The sequence below is a fragment of the Pollicipes pollicipes genome, unplaced genomic scaffold, assembly GCF_011947565.3.
Source record: "Pollicipes pollicipes isolate AB1234 unplaced genomic scaffold, Ppol_2.1 Scaffold_7231;HRSCAF=8579_pilon_pilon_pilon, whole genome shotgun sequence".
NCBI lineage: Eukaryota > Metazoa > Arthropoda > Thecostraca > Pollicipedomorpha > Pollicipedidae > Pollicipes > Pollicipes pollicipes.
This window is the reverse complement of record NW_023597034.1, coordinates 41,023,987-41,041,914: the sequence shown is the minus strand read 5'-3', so window position 1 is coordinate 41,041,914 and position 17,928 is coordinate 41,023,987. Positions and strand designations below refer to the sequence as shown.

At 51.0% G+C, this 17,928-nt stretch overlaps 1 protein-coding gene across 1 annotated transcript; it reads left to right on the top strand.

Annotated features, from left to right (window-relative positions):
• Positions 1-888: 888 nt before the first annotated feature.
• On the top strand, positions 889-14,838 carry LOC119110127 (ankyrin repeat and MYND domain-containing protein 1-like). The gene is made up of 6 exons (XM_037233865.1): positions 889-906; positions 1,628-1,767; positions 2,041-2,161; positions 3,266-3,472; positions 3,906-4,081; positions 14,762-14,838. The coding sequence occupies exons 1-5, from the start codon at positions 889-891 to the stop codon at positions 3,966-3,968; spliced, it is 549 nt and encodes a 182-aa protein (XP_037089760.1). The 3' UTR covers positions 3,969-4,081; positions 14,762-14,838.
• Positions 14,839-17,928: the final 3,090 nt, after the last annotated feature.

The window sequence follows — 17,928 nt, the reverse complement described above, 5'->3', positions numbered from 1 at the left end:
GACGTCACCTGACCTTTTTCGACGCCGTTGCCACCGGGCAAAGGCCTTCCCAGTTAGGGGCAAAAAGCCAGCGCCTAAAGTGAGTCGACCCGACCCCAACACGGGCAGAGAAATCGAATGGCAGGTACCCTAGCCAGCTGAGCTATTGAAGTGGACATTGGCTGAATCGCATCAATTTCGTTTCCAGGTAACCAGACAGACGGCAGCCAGCTGCTTTGTGGGACAACTTGAGACGTAACGCAAGATATTAATGTTCCTAAAAAAAAAATAGCCGTGCCGTACCAGGAGGGGGGGGGGGGGGGGGGGAGGGGAAGATTTGTGGCGTCAACTCGGACCAGTTTTTAAGTATGGGCTGTGTTTAGCGGTGTTAACACCGGGGTTGATACACTACGTGCCGACAATCTTTCCTGGGACTTTGTCATGCTACAACCCGAGAAGCTGTCGCTGCGGCGAGTATAGTGCTGCCCTCCGTTGACGTGCGCGCTGGGCCAGTGCACGCAGCGCACCATATGCCTGCACGCAGGCCCCACCAGAACACCTTCAACGAGAGCGCCCACAACTGTCCCCACGTCAGCCGGCCGCGTCTTGACTTCCCGCCACCGGGCAGGGCGTGTTCTCGCAGGGACAGCCGCACGGCCCGGGCCAGGTGACATACCCGCAGGGCGCGCGGGACGCCGGCCTGTGGAGCCGCGGACGGCTGATCCGCCTGCTCGTGCCGTCCCCGGCGGCCGTCCGGTTCGACCTGCTCCTCACCGGACACTATGTCGGCTGGTACGAGCGGCGCGTGCTGCACGTGCGGGTGAGTTAGAGGCGGCGGCGGCGGCGGTGGTGCGCTCTGGCGCCGGGATTGTGGGCGGTTCAGCAGGTCGGGCCTGTGGGCAGGCGGAGATGTTCCTTGGCGAGACGGTGAGTTATTGTTGGGCGGCTCGAAATTGGGCGTCTGGCAACAGCGATACCGACACTTGGAGTGTCGGTATCGTGGAGGGTGGTTTGGTCGCAGGACACACAAAACGCTGCGGAAAAGATAGATAAAAATAGAATTGACTAATGGTAGCCTGCGAAAAGGTACGGAATAATGCAATTCTTTATTTCTTTTTTATTGATTTTTTAGCATTTCTTTTGTATTGTCTGTCACTGTAGCAAAGTAGTGGTTTTCTACGGTTCCATGCGTGCGTGCGAGCAGCGGCTGCAAAGCAGCAAGTAGGTGTGGTGTGCAGAAGCTAGTCACTATGTTTTATTATATATATTTATATATAGCATTTCTTTATTGTATTTTTATGTTATTTTATGCATTATATATCTTTTTATTATTTGTCCACGTATTTCTTTCAGCCCGGCTGCATTTCGTCCCCACTCGGGACATCACTGTCCGCATGATCTTTCCACAGTTTCATGCGTGCGATGCTACGCCACGCTACGATATGAGTCACCGCATTCGTCTCTGTTCCCAATGGAAGACTCTCTCCCTCCTTCTGCCAGTTCAGCGCCGACTATAGACGACGGGGGGGGGGGGGGGGCTCATCATCGGCTGGCGCCCCCTGTGAATCACCATTCCCCGCCCAGCCCGCGCAAGGCTGGGAAGGCCCTGATGGCCGAGACGGTGCCACCTCGACACCATTGCCCGCAGGAGCCGGAGACCCAGCTGGAGACGGTGCTGAAGAGCCTGGAGGGGGGTCGGAGCGTCGCTGACTGCCCGCCGGAGCAGCTGGACCGGCTGACCAACCCGAAGCTGCGCGACCGACGCACTGCCGGCTTTCCCAGCCACCGGTATGGCCGGCGGCGCACGGCGGCTGCTGTGGCGTATAGAGCCGGACACGAGATAAAGTGCTACTTCACTGAAGGCACCGGCAAGGCAATGAAAAACTAACGCAATATGCCACAGCTCTCACGAATTTGCAAACAAATATTTGCAGATAGGACTAATCCATTAACGAATAGTGTTCATTCAGCCGGAGGTCTTGGGGACTTCGCTTGCCCACGCAGGTGTGTGAGCTGAGTCAGCCCTTCCAGGCTCAGTATCGCCTCGGTTGTCGCTGGCAGGTACAGCTCCGCAGCCCGGCCACTGGCTCCAGTCCACATGCTGGCCTGGAACGACACGACTGCGCTCTGCGAGGTCCAGGAGCACACCTACCGCACAGAGAAGACGGGCAGATTGGACGCGGTCAGTGAGAGCGGCGCGGCCGCCGAGCGAAGGGCGGCCCGGTGACAGGCACAGATCGGTTCCGACTGGAGCAATATGGACATAGCCGATAGCCCGACGCTGTCCGCAAACAGACAGACCCAACGGGGTGTATCCATAGCTTGATCGAGGGCGAAGAATGTGCCAGAGCGTGCGTATGGTCAGGTTTGCAGGCAAGTGCAAATGGGCGAGTCAATTGGGTCAGAAATAGGCATCCTGCTAAGACCAAGAGCACGCTTGGTACGGGAGTTTGCACTCGAGGATACTGACGTTAGATGGATGTTTCATAGAGCGACTCTCGAATCATTGTCAGAAGGCAAGCACGCATTTTGGTTCTGTGGTACGTATACAGAACCTCTCGCTTTCAAATGGGATGGGACTTTGATATTTAATAGATAAAGCATTGCTTAATTACGCATATTATTGGAGAAGTTTCCGTCGCCTGTATTCGCGTCAACAAGTCATCGCCATGAGCGTGAACAATACCCTCTCTCTCTCTCTCTCTCTCTCCTCTCTCCTCTCTCTCCTCTATCTCTCTCTCTCTCTCTCTCTCTCTCTCTCTCTCTCTCTCTCTCTCTCTCTCTCTCTCTCTCTCTCTCTCTCTCTCTCTCTTCTCTCTCTCTCTCTCTCTCTCTCTCTCTCTCTCTCTCTCTCTCTCTCTCTCTCTCTCTCTCTCTCTCCCTCTCTCTCTCTCTCTCTCTCTCTCTCTCTCTCTCTCTCTCTCTCTCTCTCTCTCTTTCCGGGACCCGAACTGACCATCTCCTTAATATGCATGATGTGGTCTGCATGTATGCACGAGGGCCATTGTGCCGACTCGGCTGCAAAGTAGCCAGTAAGTGTGGTGTGCGGAAGCTCCTGGACCGTCTCTTACACCAGTTGGCCAGTGTGCGTGCATGAGAGCCGCCATGCTACCTTTCCTACTTCCTTAGAACGTGGTCACCGTGCACATGCAGGGGCTCCCGTACCGACCCGCTCCGAGGGAGGTGGTTATCTTGAGCGTGCAGGGGTAGCTGTACCGACCTCTCCCAAGCAGGAGGTGGTCAGTGTGCGCTCGCAGAAGCTGTTGTACCGACCTCTCCCCGGCAGGAGGTGGTCAGTGTGCACATGCAGGAGCTTCTGCGGCCTGACCGCGTCGGGCAGCTGCCCAGCGGTCGGCTGGAGCGGGCCAGCCTGCTGCTGATGCACGCCAGCGCGCTGAACCGCTCTGACGTCATCCGGCTGCTGCTGCGCACCGTACACCTCAGCGCTGACGTCACGGACTCAGCCGGCACCACAGCCCTCATCTGCGCCGCCGTACGCGGGCCGGGCTGCCACCTGGTGGAAGCGGCTGGAAGCTGCCGGGATCGTGATCAGTAGCTGCCGATGAAGTGTGCTAGCGCCGGCCAGCGGATCAGAATCTTCCTCGTTGCTCAGCTTCGAAGCTTGTGCTCGACTGTAGGTCTCGAGCGTAGTATGGCCTGAGTTATCACCACATAGCATGCATACAAGCGTGACATGACACTCAAGATCTGACCCGTGACTGTCTCCTCCCCTAAAAATTGCAAATATCGACGTGACATGGCAAATATGAGAGGAAGCGGGAGGTAAATTTAGAAAGAACATGTTGACACATGAACTGATCACGCACCCGACTGGTCCGTTGTCATCGGTCGTGTCGCTGCAGCAGCCGCAGATCCATCCCGTGACAGGGCCGGAGCTGACCTCACGGACATCCGTACTGCGGCAGATGCGGGGTCACGCGGCAGCCGTGAACACGCTGCTGGACCACGGCGCCGACGTAACCACGTGACGGACGAGGGCGTGTCGGCACTGAGCGTGTGCCTGGCGCTGCACCACCCCGACTACGCCACCAAGTACCACCTGGACCAGCTGGCCGTGTTCACTTACCCGGACCTCACACAGGTCAGCGCGCCGAGCCCGGGCAAGGTTATCGTAGAACTGTTTCCCTGCTTTCAATGTTTGGGAAGTTATTGCGAAAGTTTTTACGATGGGCTGATGTTTTTTCCACCTTATGTATCTGCTACGCAGCATGGCTTCCTGCCGCGTCAAAAGATGACGCAAGTCACGGCAAAACAAAGTCTCTTTGCGCTTGAATGCGCCTCACTTTTCAAAGGTGCAGCCTGGAACCTTAGACTGCAACGTTAGCACCAATCTGCTGTGTGGAACAGTTCTGATCAGTGGGCCCTCGCACATGCAGGGTCAGATGTGTAAAGTCCTTGACAACCAGCCCCATAAGTTTGACGGTGTTGTGATTGAAGCTTGACCGGTATCGGTGCGAACTGATGTCTCAAGAGGCTGCTGTGCGTTTGGCTCTGTTCATATATCAAGCGCACTGTATTAGTAATATATTTTCATTTAAGTTCATCAGCCACCATTTAAAAAGCTTTCATGGCTAGTAGACTTTGTATTGGCCTGAATATCTGGGAATCAGCGTTCCACGTTTAGCCGGCGCTTGAATTCGTGAACCATTACACCACCATTCGATTCGTTCGGAAACACCGAGTCAACGGTGCTAATTGTACGGCCAAAGCTTAACATGCCGCAACGCGCGGCACTGGCATTCCATCCCAGAGTGCGGGACCCCCTGACGTCGCCTGACCTCTCTCGCATCCGTTACTACCGGTCGCAGTTCATGCCAGCCAGGGTCAAATATTGAGCGCATATAGCGACATGCACCCTACTTCACCTCCCCTTGGTGAATCAGGACGCAGGCGCCCAAACCAAATGAGCTAGTAGAAGGAAGTTAGGCTTGGGAAGGAAATCTCAGTTGATGTTCTTGTAGGTGAGCTTCATTACCTGGGAAAGAATATCGACATATCTGGAATAACATAACAATATAATAAGATCGGAGGACAGGAAAGCACAACAAACTCAAACCGACATTCCCATGCTTGAATCATGCCGAACTTCCATGTGGAGAGGGTAATAAGACAACACCTTTAAATGCGCTGAGACCTTTGAATCCGTTGCTATTGTTAGTATAACGTCAATAGGATTAAAAACATACACTGGCACGGCCAGTCATGTATTTCAGTTGACTGGAGCCAAATATTCAGATACATTTCAACGTCATGTATTCCTGGGTACGTAAGTTATGTTTTTCTACACCTTAATTTAGGTCACATGGTTCTGCCCTGAGCTTCGCAAAATCGGTCTTATTTGTTCAAAAAATCGGTGTAGCGGTATGATCGCTCCTCCGAAGTGGAGGTCTGCACAATTATCAGCATTAAAATGGGTAGGATACCTGATATATGCTCTTGCTGTTCTTCATTCCAAATGCGTCGTTTTGTTATTCTGGAGGTGTCGTTTTTTCTCATATGCTGAAGCTTGTCCGCAAAAATAATTGATATTTCCTTAACTTATCTTCCGCAAATCGTCCTTATACACTGAACACCACTTTTGAGAACTTTCATGGTAAATCCTCTTGGAAGGATGCTGCACGGTCTCCACGATTGAAACCTCTTGCTGCATGGTCTCATGTGAGACCAGTTTGTCACCTCAGGAACTATGTGGAGGGACGGCCCTCTTGCGGGACTTTGAGACTCTCCGCTAATTTTACAAACTCTCGGCGTGCCGCCGTGAATACTTTTGAGACTATTCACGATTTTCACAAAGTTCTCAGCGTACCGCCGCCCAGCGACCGTCTACACGAACGTGGTGTACGATAACGATATGTTAACGATATGTAACACTTAACGATATGTTTGTGATGAAAGGTGACGCTTGCAGTCAAGTTGCAGTGGTTTATTAGCCTGAACATAAGGTAAATCACGTGCAGTTCACAGTTCAAGTCTTGTTGAAGCTCATGTGACGTTTTGGAAATTTTAGGAAAAGTAGTTATTCACATGAAGCTATTATCTGCAACGTCTTTTTTTTTAAATAAGCAGTACCAGGCGTTACACGGTGTCCCTGAAGCAGAACTACAAAATAGCTATGTTTCTTCTAATAAACTGATGACAAACTGTTGTCATGCAATTTGCAGTTGTCACACAACCACGCTATTTAAGTTAAATACTACACATTGAAACAGCTTTGCTCCATAAAATCGGTGTGAGTTGAGCTTCGGTGACTGCATTTTTTTATCGCACTTGACCATTCTCGAACACCTTGCGTTGCCGCCAAGGTGCACCGCTTTCGGCCGCCGGCTTCGGGAGGTGGAGGTGTTGGTGGCGTTTAATGGTAAGTTAACATTTCCGGTACGTAAGCTATGCTGTGTACTTTTACTGCAGTTTTGCAATTTTTACACTCTGGGCTGGTGGCTGATGGCCGGTTGTCCCTCAAAAATCTGATGGAGGTCAGCTGATATGGTTGACCCAGGTTGCCAGATTTGTCATACCGGACGAGGTGATACCCGCAGATGCACCGATTGTAATCCAAGTGGAGGTAGCTCTTTTGCCCGGGGCAGGGGTGTGGATTTGGGGGTGGTGGGTCGATCTCAACAATTTAACTGGTGGAACAAGCTACGCCCAGTTACCCGTATTACTATGTTTGAGAGCAGAGTCACTGCTATGATTTTGTCAGGAGTCCGGAGCTCTATGAGTACGAATCCCGCCGACTTTTTCTCCCTTTTTCGACAGCCTTCTGTCATTTGAAGTGGAAAATGAAAAATCCGGGCCTGAAACAGAGGTCTGGCTCCCCTAGCTGTGTCCCTGTTTGGGAGGGACCAGAGGCATACTGAACTTATGACATGGTCCATGTTTTGTATTTCATGCACATTTTTCAGCTTAAACTTACAATACTCAACGTTACACCAAACAGGTCCAGGCCAAATATAAGTAATAGTCATTTACATAAGGCTACGAGCTAAGAGTTTTGTGTTATGCCAACACGCTGTCTCACAGGCGGGCTGTCAAATCCTGCACTCGATTTTACTTTGTCCCTAAACTCTCTCTGCGATTCCCGTTGGAACTAGTTTCTTGACCATGGTTTTGAAAGTTTGTGCTTTTTATTGCATGGCTCGAAGATTGGTGACAGCGGACATGGAGCAGCCCTGGGGCTCTTGCGAACACTGAGAAGTGCTAGGACTTGGACCATCAGCTGAGCGGTCAATATTTTATTTTTTTCTACGTTAGTTCAGTTCTGTTATCTCCCCGTATTAATATTAATTTGGCGTCATTAAATACCCTGAACAAGGGCACTAATATATTTTTCTGCATGGGAGGTTGCATAGAGCTATACCCTGCCCCATGGGGCCCAACAACGTTTTGCTACCTTGGGGGAACACTAAAGTCACAAGTTGACCGGGCGCCAAAACCTTCATTTCGGGGCACTATAGCATATATTTTTTGAGTGTACTCCCTTCCAGATAGCACCACAATGACCCCAAACCTTTATCAGCAAGAGGTACCGGATTCCAGCGACACAATCATGCTCCGTTTCCCACCAAGACGAATTCCCGGATCGTTTGCTTGGGAGCGGGGACACCAAAGCTTTCTTTCCTTCTGATTTCTTAATGAAACATTTTTGGGTACCACAGCCTTTATCATTATGAAGCACCAAATCAAAGCGGACCATTTAAAGGGCCCAAGGTCCTTATCTTTAAGGAGACAAATCCAGGGGCACCATGATATCTTTACCGTTAACCCTGACAAATATGCTGCATTTCTCCGGTTGGTGGACCGACACCACAACCTTCGTTTCGGGGCACCATCAACTTAATTTTCTAGAGTCGTCTAGCTCCAGGCCAGCAAACAGGACAGACTCCAAGAAATTTATTTTCAAGAGGCAACTTATTCCAGGTGACATCATGATGTCCGCTTCTTTCCATTGACTAAATCCTGGACGGCCATTCGCGAAAAAAGCACCAAAACATTAAATTCAAGGTACCATGATATTCGTTCTCTAAAGGCCACCAAACGGAAGCGAGCGGTGCAAACGGCCCGCAAGGTCTCGATTTTTCAAGTGGCACCAATATAGGGGCACCACAATTTCTTGCCTTCCCCCCTGATGAAATTATGGAATCAGCCCCCCTCGGTGCAGGGCACCAAAAGCTTTCCTTTTGGGTATGGTAATCTTGATTTGCAAGAGACACCCAACTCCACAGGGGAACATAAAGGGCAGCAAAATAGTTTTTCAAGTGACGACCAATTCCAAACCACCACAAGGGATCTAACGTCTTTATTTCTTAGGAGAAACCATATGTTAACGCTCACGGGACCCACGACGAAGGGCTCGATCGGAGGGTCAGATGTGCATGCCGGAGATCATATTCAAGGTAACCCACATCTGATCCTAAAATATCAGTGAGAAGACCTGTTGCACCGTTCGGGGCCCTCGAGACAGTGAGGGTCTTATATCAGCTGACTTAGACCACCAATACCGAACAGTCGACTCCGTACCGGTCTAGGCCCCAGTAGGGTATTTCCCAAGCATGGAAGAGGGAAAGCCTGTAAATGTCATTCAGAAGGCCTCTGGCATTGGTCGGTCCCCTGAAACGGTGAAGGGTTACCTGTGCTTGCCAGTGGACCACAGTGCCTAACGGGGGACCCTGTGTAGACAACGGGCCCAAAGTCGACCATGGGCACATTTCCTGAGCAGGGACAGCTACGGACATTTTGTAAAAAAAGCATTTAGCACCACAAAAATGGCTCTTGACAAAATCATAAAAAATAATCATGATCATAGTCATTTGACAGAATTCTTCCAAGCGTTGGTTATCACGGAAATCACGTGAAGTGCTAACGTTAATGCTGGAAAACACAAGAGAAAGCACCACAAAACGTAACAGCAAAAGCAATACGCAGGTGCCATCCAAAAAAGCTCACCATGAACACACACAGCACAACAAAACCAGCCTAAGTGCAGCGCAGCAACACCACGCGCTGCTATCCCTGCGGTCGGCTCTCTGGACATGGCCTGCCAGGATGATGCGGCTTTGCATGCGAACTACTGCTTGAGTTTCAGCCAGTCGACACCTTGAGCGCCGGAACATCCCGGCTGCTGCGGCACGTGAGCCGCACAATGGCACGTGGGCGGGACGAACAAACATGTTCGTTTTTACTGGGGGCACTGGCTGTAAAACAGGGCTTTTTGCACCTGCGTCCAGTCGCGGCGGCGCACCATGTCTTCCACCCCTGCCCAGCAAAAAAAAGAACTCTTGTAGCGCTGGCGAGGTGTGTTCCCAGCGCCGCACCCCAGTAACAAATCTGGCCTCGAAGTTCAGTGCTTTTTTGGGACACGCTGATGCTGCACCTCAATTTGCATATTACATTGGACAAGACCTAAAGCCAGATCAATTGCCAGCGGGCAGACATCTGTGTAAGGCAACGAAAATAACAGTTGAATATGTCCCTAATCGAGCAAATAAAAACGACCAGGGCAAGGCTGAAGTGTGAGTCTAATGAAGTTGCATTTGATACGCACGCACATATGTAACTAGTTATGCATATACGAAATACGAAGTGCAGGTAGGTCATTTCGCTTCCGCGTAGCGGGAAAACTGTTTATCGAAAGGAGAATTATGATTTACACTTCAACGGCCTTCGGATGGAAATCTGAACAAGTGACCACTCATGTACTTCGTTGATGTCTGGGCATTTAAGTCACCTTTTTGAAATGCACGAAACATTGTGTGCCGTAAATTCCTTTGAGAGAGTCTTCGCCACGACATATTTTTCTTGCTCCCCTTGAATATTTGGTTGGATACTGGCGTGACCAAACGAACACGGCCGCCAACGTTCGAGATATATGAGGTGGCGATATTTCTTGGAAGTTTCGTTACCGACACCTGCAAGCGCGTAATCCTTCACATTTTAGCCCGAATGCCCGGTATTTGTACACGCCGGGGTGGAGAATATCTAGTGGCCCTTGGTTGTTAGGTCTATGGAGCCCATGTCTTTTATGCATTGCTGAAATCACATTCCTGAGTTTGGCGTTTCGCTTTTTTGTACTCCATAACCATCCAAAAATATGGCACAAGTATGGTGGGTTTTCTATGTCGTCGACAAAAAATGTTCCACACATTCCAAGCAGTTTCCTTATGTTTCACTAGCAGAAAATGTAGTGCGGAAAAAAGTATACGAAGATCCATGAGTTCGCCGTTTTCGACTATAACCCCAAGCACTTTAGTATTCACATCATAGGACGTCACTCAAGTCCATACGACTTCCAATTCATGTACAGGTTATTGCCTTCGCATTTAACAATTCGTTGTAATGTAAGGAAGCTTTAAAAATACACCTCTGCTGGTTTCCCCATACGAAGGTTAACCATGTCTAGTCATTCGAGTCGTGTTGTCGTACTTGTCTTCATTGGCATGTATTATCCTAATGCAACTCGTTTTCCAAATATTCTCCAAAATTACTCAGCTCAGAATGGTAGGACCCATCAGTCTCTGGAAATATAAACCAGTGTCATATACACATCTAACAACTATGTGGCCCTCCACGATGCGCGGAGGACGTTCAGAATTAAGAGGCAGAAATCTGAAAATGCAGTGGTCGGAATCCAGGAACCTTTTTGCAAAGTTGGAGGGGGAGGGAGAGCGTCAAGTTCCAGGGAACACACAATGAAGCGCAGCTCCTCCTTTGACGAAATCCTTGATTCGCCGCGGATCAGCTGTCACTTAAATGTGTCAATCCTAAAAATTTGATACGTTATGCATGTGAATGCCATAACCAGTACTCAACGGCACGGCAATACCGTGCAAAGCTCTACAGTCGTTTTGTACCGTGCCGAGGTGGATGAGTGATTTGCCCACCTCTAAAATGAGGTAGATGTTTGTCTTTATTGCAGACAAATATTTATCGTGCATTCCTTACTTGCCCTTCCAACTGGCTCTAACTGGCTCACTGGCTTGTAAACTGCGACTCATCTGGTCACTATGGGTTAAGATAAGGAGCTGGCGTGCCTCTGAGGGAGGGGGAGGGGCAGGGGTACTCTTGCACCATCGTTTGTCGTCCTTTCCCCGCCTCTGGTGATAGTGGTGACGTATATATCGCATATTGTAATATATGCTTTGCCCCTGGCTACCGCCTTGTGCGCGATTGCGGTGTTGTACCCAGGTCGTGCTGGGTTCTGACCAGAAGGCGGGACATTGAGGAGGGTGCCACAAAGAAGCTCGCCGATCGGTGGTGATGACACGCAGGTCCAGTGAGTGAGTGCAGCGCTGAAACATCGTTGATAGTTGACGCGAGTTTGTGTTGTAGCTGATTTGGAAATCTGATCTCGTGCGCCATGAGAGCAGGTTCCCAGGTCCATAGAGATGCGTCGCACTGCTGTGGGATGTGTCGCTCTGCTGTGGAATATGTACTATCGTTCTGATTGAGATGTGTTGTTCTGCTGTGATGTTGTGGTCACGCAGGTTTGTTTGTAATGCTGATTTGGAGGTTTGGTTTTTGTCAGGGTATGTCAATGCAAACGCGACGTTCTGTCGCTCTGCTGTGGGATGCATTGATCTGTAATGGAATGCGTCATTCAACTGCGGGTTGCGCTGTTCTGCTGTGCTGTGTTCCGACGACACGACATTGTGTTGTGACGCGTCCCGGCGTATGTCGAAGGAGACGCGTCGTTTTGCTGTGGAATGAGTAAATCTGCTGAGATACGTCGTCCTGTTGTTCTTCTTATGCAGATGTGCCATGCTGTTGGGCTACGTTATGATTACCCACGCTTGCATTGTTACGCTGACCTGAATAATTTTGTTTCTGTCTCTGTTGGGTTTCGATGGCGATGCAGAAATTTATTGCATGGTCGTATATTGCAAGTTTATCAACACGAAGACTGAAAAAGGGTTGAGACCCGAGAGTCTTCGGAGACCATCAAGGCATCTGTTTGGCCTAGGAACGCTATTTTGCAAGGTTCTCGGCATCAGCGCAGGTTATCTCGCTCGAGAATGTTCAGTTATCTCCAAGTTTCTAATTGGCCGGTCACGGAGACATTCAAGCATCCTTATGTGGGTTAATTCGTGCCAACACTGAGACCTAGCAAAAAAAAAAAGAGAGAAAAATGACACGAGACAAAAGACCCCGTTTGTGTCTCGTTAAGTGGCTCTCTGCAGAGGCAAGATCGACCCCTCGATAGCCTTTGAGAACTTTTGATAGGCTTGCCTGTTTTTCAGTGTAGCTGAGTTGGTCGGAGCGCCTGTATCCTAATACACCTAATGGAATCGGGCAAAGTTCGAACCGCTCTATGCGCTCATTATTTGTCCCCGGCTGGCATCGACTGTAGCCGGTGGCGGCCGGTTCGGGAAAGGTCAGATGACGGCAGGGTGTCCTACCATCAGGGTAAGCGCGCGGTACCCGCGTTGCGACTCGTCAAGATTTCGTCGCAAAATTCTTCCCGTTGGCACGGAGGCTCACGATCGGACGGTGGTGTCAGGGCTCCCAAAACAAAACCACTTAGCGTGAGGCGCTGATCCCTCCAATTTATGTGATAAAAAGATGAAATCAAACACCGCAGCATTCCTCGTTTTTTGGTTTCATATCTAGTGCCGAATTGAGGTGAATAGCAAGTATGTTGGCCTGCCGCTCGCTCGCCTAGTATGCGACAGATATGAATGCACGGCAGCCTCTTCAGCTCACTTCGATGCCGGTCAAGCTTTATTTCCACATGCAGAGAGCGAGGCTAGCCGTCCAACGAATGAGCCAGTCATCAATCATTCCACCGCTCTGACCTGTCTGCTGCCGAGAGCATGCCCCTGGATCAGGACTATTGTGCGCAGCAGCTTTGTGCCGCGTTACATGCTAGGGGTCCGGATTAACGTCTGCAGAATAGGGCACACTGGAGCGCAAATTTCCTTCATTTGTTACGTAATTTTGCATGCGTGCCGCGTTCGTTTGGCCCCAATTTAGAAACGTGCCTGCACCGAGTCCGTAGCCCGATTCAAAGGATTGTCAAACGGGTGCTGACTTCACAAAGCTTTCGGTCGAATTTCAGTCTGTGGTCATAGGCTGCCACTTTTCAAGCTCAAAAACCTTCGTCGCGTGTCGAAAAAATCATCCGGTTCGTCTATCTGTCCAATAAAAAGCAAATGCCCATGGTAAATTACAAGACGTAGAAGTGGCGAAACGCAACCTCGAGCATCCCGGAAAGGACATTGATCAGCATATGTTTTATTTACTTTTTAGTAGTCACTCCCCTATAGCTGTGACATCGCACAAGTGCGTAATGTTTGCTTTGATGTCGGGTTGTATCTCCGAAATTTTTTCTAGATTCCGACAGATAATTCTACCAAGACTGCCTGCGTACAATCGCAGTCGCATGCGGTCTGATCTGGACCACCTCGTCTGGTAGGAGGCGGACTGTCAGTTAAATGAAACCCAGTCAACTGTCTCGTCCTCTCGATGATTCTGAGAGGTCTCCGTTGAGCAACAGCGTTCTGTTGGTGGTTTAGTTTTGAGCGCGTTTCCGTCGTAGTTGACTTAGTCGGCATCGGATACAAAATTAGCCCTCTCGACGCTAATATTCAGGGCATGTCTCAGTCAACACGTTTTGTTTTGTTTCGGTTTTTGTTGCTTGTTTAGATCGGTTCGGCCCTATTCTATTGGAAAAAATGAAAAAAGAAGATGGGATAGTTGCTGGTGCTCATTTTAAATTTATTGATAGCAGGAACCGCATTAGACATCTTCCATGGACTTCTTAGAGGTCAGAATAGGTCATTGACCTGGAATGACCCAGGTCAACATTATTTTTTGGAAATATAATGCCTAGCGAAGTCGTTGTCGCTTATTCAAATGCAAAACCCAGAACATTCTTGTATGATTTTGGTCGAAATGACCTTCAAAAGGTCATACAAGATCATTGACCTTAACTGAGCACGTGAACTTTTGCTTAGAAACAGTTGTCTTGGTTCTGGGGGCACTTTGGAGATCAGCCTGGAATTTGACCTTTTTTGACCTTATTTCACTCAGAGGCATGACCTAGGAACCTCAAACTTTGACCTAAGTGAATTCACGTACCGGTCAACACACCCTGTAAGTTTGGTGTCTCTAACTTTCTTAGTTCCCGAGATTTCAGGAGAGTCATATTGACCCCCCAACCAAGCGAAGGGTATGTAGCCGGCCACCCGGGCGCGGGATAAAAAGTGTATGGAAGGTGTATAATGCAGTTCCTGCTATGAGCAAATTCGAAATGAGCATCAGAAACTACCTCCTACAGCAAGCCCTAGAGTAATACTGCTAGTTGGTTTTGGTCTTGGTCTGGCCTTCACACCTGGCCTTAGGTCAACTTAATTTGTTCATTCAATGCTTGTGTTGCCCAATAAAGCATCTCGAAGATATATGGCTCGTCAAACACTCCTTTGTTGCATCAGATTGAACGATTCCTTAGAACTTGCCTTCGCTGAAACCATGGCCTGACTTTGACCTGCCACAGGTCAGCGACCTTACAAAGTATATCTAAATTTGTGGTACCAGAAAATCCGCTATTTAACTACCTACAGCTGTGCAAAATTTGGCTCGGCTACGCCGCGCCGTTCGGAAACCATTTCGGAAAAGCCTTCGGGTGGTCAATCTGACCCCCGCCCGAGCGCGCGTTAAATTACCAAGGTAACTCCAACACTTAAAGTGGCCAAGTGACGGCGTTTAGTCAGGATCTGCCCCCAGATTTGGCGCTAGGACCTGACACGAGCACGCCGTGCCGCCGCAGGAGTTCGCCGGCGTGGTGGAGTGGCACGGCGGCGCGGACGTGCCGTACGTGCGTGGCGACCGGCCGTTCCCCGTGCGACCGCTGCCGGCCGCCGAGCGGAGGCCGAGGGGCGGCCGGCGTCGGTTGCGCGGACGGCGCGCCGGCGGCGGCGAGCGCGGCGACACCCCGCCCGACATCCGGCTGGCGCTGGTGCCAGGCCCGGCCGCCGGCCTGGCCGACGACGAGCCGGCTGGCCCGCCTGGGCCGCGCACCGGTCTGACCCCGGCCGCCCCGGCGCGGCCGCGCACGCCAGCCGAGCCGCACCGCTCGCCGGGCCGCGGCTCGGCGACCGGCGAGTCGGCCGCCGATGGCTCGACCGCGGCAGGTTCTCCGAGGCGGGACTCGACGCTGCCCGAGGGCTCCACGCCGCGAGAGAGGTCGGTGCCGCCCGAGGGCTCCGCGCCGCCTGAAGGGTCGGAGCCGCCCGAGGGTTCCGCGCCGCCAGTTGGCTCCGCACCGTCCGAGGGCTCGGAGGCACCGGAGTCCGAGCCCGACTGCTCGCAGGGACGCACCACGCCGCCCGACTGGGCCGCCGGAGGCCTGGAGGACGCCCCGGAGGTGATGCGGCGCGCGACGCTGACTCAGCTTGACACAGCCCGCATGAGGGCGGCGGCGGGCCACCGTCGGGCGCGCTCCGGTGCTGCCCTCTCTGGACCGCGTGCCGGAGGCGGTCGGACGCCACGAGAGCCGCCAGGAGACGGCCGTGCGCCTTATCGAGGCGTTCTGCTCGGGGACGGAAGGCAACTGGAGGGAGGCCGAGTATTCCACGCCCTCTCCCAGGTAAGACGTGGTGACGAGCCACCGGGTACTGGCAGGCGGATGTTCATACAAGAGTGCAACGGACTAAGTGTGGATGCGCTAATAAATGTCTTGTGTCACAGTTTGCGTCGGAGACAAGGCTGGACGACCAGATCGCGTTCTACTCTGGCTTTGCTGTTTGCATATTGCAAAATGCACAAAGCACCAAAATATGTGACATACATCATGTATCATGTACATCATATGTATGGTATGTGCACACATGTGCATGCGCGTGCATATCGTAAACCAAACAAAGCGAGATATCAGACAACCTAGATATCTCCAAGCTGTTTGGCATGCAGCTACGATCATGCTTGTTTGAAATGTTCTGCGCAATGACCCCCACGTTGAGAATGTGTTAGATGTCCAGGCTGGTCACATTATCGAACTTATTTCTCTAAGCGCCTTCCTGCAATTTTACAGGTTAATGCTCAACATTTCACTGCTTTATCCCCGCAAAAATTCCGGTATTTCTCTGTACGACGTGAGAGAAAGAGAGAGAGAGAGAGAGAGAGAGAGAGAGAGAGAGAGAGAGAGAGAGAGAGAGAGAGAGAGAGAGAAAGAGAGGTAGAAAGAGAGTATAGAGAGAGAAAGAGAGAGAGAGAGAGGGAGAGAGAGAGAGGGAGAGAGAGAAAGAGAAAGAGAGAGAGAGAGAGAGAGAGAGAGCTGTCTGGGAACTAATACGACAATAACATTGTCACCACTGCACTCTATAGCTATTTGCACACTGCACAAAGACATGCGCTGGTATCACCACCTATTACTTCAGAACTTGGCCTCTGTCAATTATTACCAGTTCAAGTCAGTTTCGCGCAAAAAGGGTCACATTCTAACCAGAGGCACTCCACTTCAGCTTTGCGGCGGTGATAGTAGGTCTGCCGAGATCCAATCAATTTGAAATGGCTAGCGGATCCACAACATTCACGGCACCAGGAGTAAAGCCTGCCAACGGCCGGCACAATTTATCTGACACACAGAAGTCTAAAGTGACACTTTCCAGCATCATAAGCTCTCTTTCGGTTTGTGGTGAAACCTATTTATCCAATAAAATGACGCACTGAACACATTTTTCGGGCACATACGACCAAAATGCTGTGAATCGTTAATATTTGTACAGCGATTAACATAGAGTCAGAATGGAAAATCCGCGGCCACATCTCAATGGGAACAGCTGATATATTGGAAGTGTACGAGAAGTGCATGCAGTCTGGTTTTGAAACATAATCTGGTTGCGTGCATGAACAATGAAATTTGTGTCTGAAAATTGAGCTTTTGCTTGAGCTTGGAGCCACCACACTAAATGACCAGACATCATGCAGCTAATATTTATTTCATTTCCTCCTCGCCGACGTGAATGTTTGGCTGATGCCGGATGACTCATTTTAAGTTCCAAGTAATATATTTAACCTCATTTTGTACGCTCTGGTGCACTTTGTATATCCACTTCATCCATCAGTAGGCCCAATGGAGGATTGAGTGGCTTTTGAGGAAGCTTTGATTATGACCAAACATGATTAACGCCCACAGACAGCGGCGAATACGGGAATGCGATTTCAGCCAATCATCGTAGCGACGGGGCCGAGCTCGGTCGGCAGGAGACCCTCCTCAGTATTCAAGTTGTCCCGACAAAGCCGGCATGCGCCCGTCGCCTGCTGTGACGCAGCAGCGACCTCGCTCGCCGGTCCGCAGAACGTTGCGCCTGCCGATGATAAAGCTGCTGTGACGCAGCGGCCCCGCTCGCCGGTCCGCGGAAGGTGGACGCCCAGCCGATGATGAAGCTGCCGTGACGCAGCGACGCTGCTGGCCGGTCCGCAGAACGGTGGACGCTCTGCCGATGATAAAGCTGCTGCTGCGGCGCGGAGCGAGCCCGAGGCAGCAAAGTGCCGTTCCCGGCCGTGCACAGCCCTGCTGGCCGACGACAAGCCGTGCTTGGTCACACTGCTAGCGGCTGGGGGCGACCCAACAGCAGGCTGTCGCGCCAGTGAGCGCGCTGGGACCACGTCACGTCCTGTCAGGTGCGGACGTGGGGACAAACAGCTCTGCCGTTCCGGCGGGAGAGCAGAAGCCAGACACGTGAGGACGACTGTGACGCCTGCGGTCACTAAGTAAGGGGTGGAAGCGGCCGCTCTCCTGGCAGGCAAAAAAACAAGGCCGATTGGTCAGTAAGCTAAAAGAGATAGCTGGTCCTTGCACTGGCTCTAAAGGCCATTGGGAATTGGCGCTTTAATTGCAACAGACCCGATTCATTTTGTAAAGCCTCGCTGAAGTCACATGCAGCCACAACATTTATCAATAAGAGAGAAAGCGTTACGGTTTATGTGGTCTTT

What these genes read in the sequence shown, in the direction of transcription:
- LOC119110127 (XM_037233865.1), top strand. An exon ending in AGACGGGCAGATTGGACGCG is followed by an intron (nt 2,162 to 3,265) that starts GTCAGTGAGAGC and finishes TCTCCCCGGCAG; the next exon opens with GAGGTGGTCAGTGTGCACAT. An exon ending in CAGCCCTCATCTGCGCCGCC is followed by an intron (nt 3,473 to 3,905) that starts GTACGCGGGCCG and finishes GTACTGCGGCAG; the next exon opens with ATGCGGGGTCACGCGGCAGC.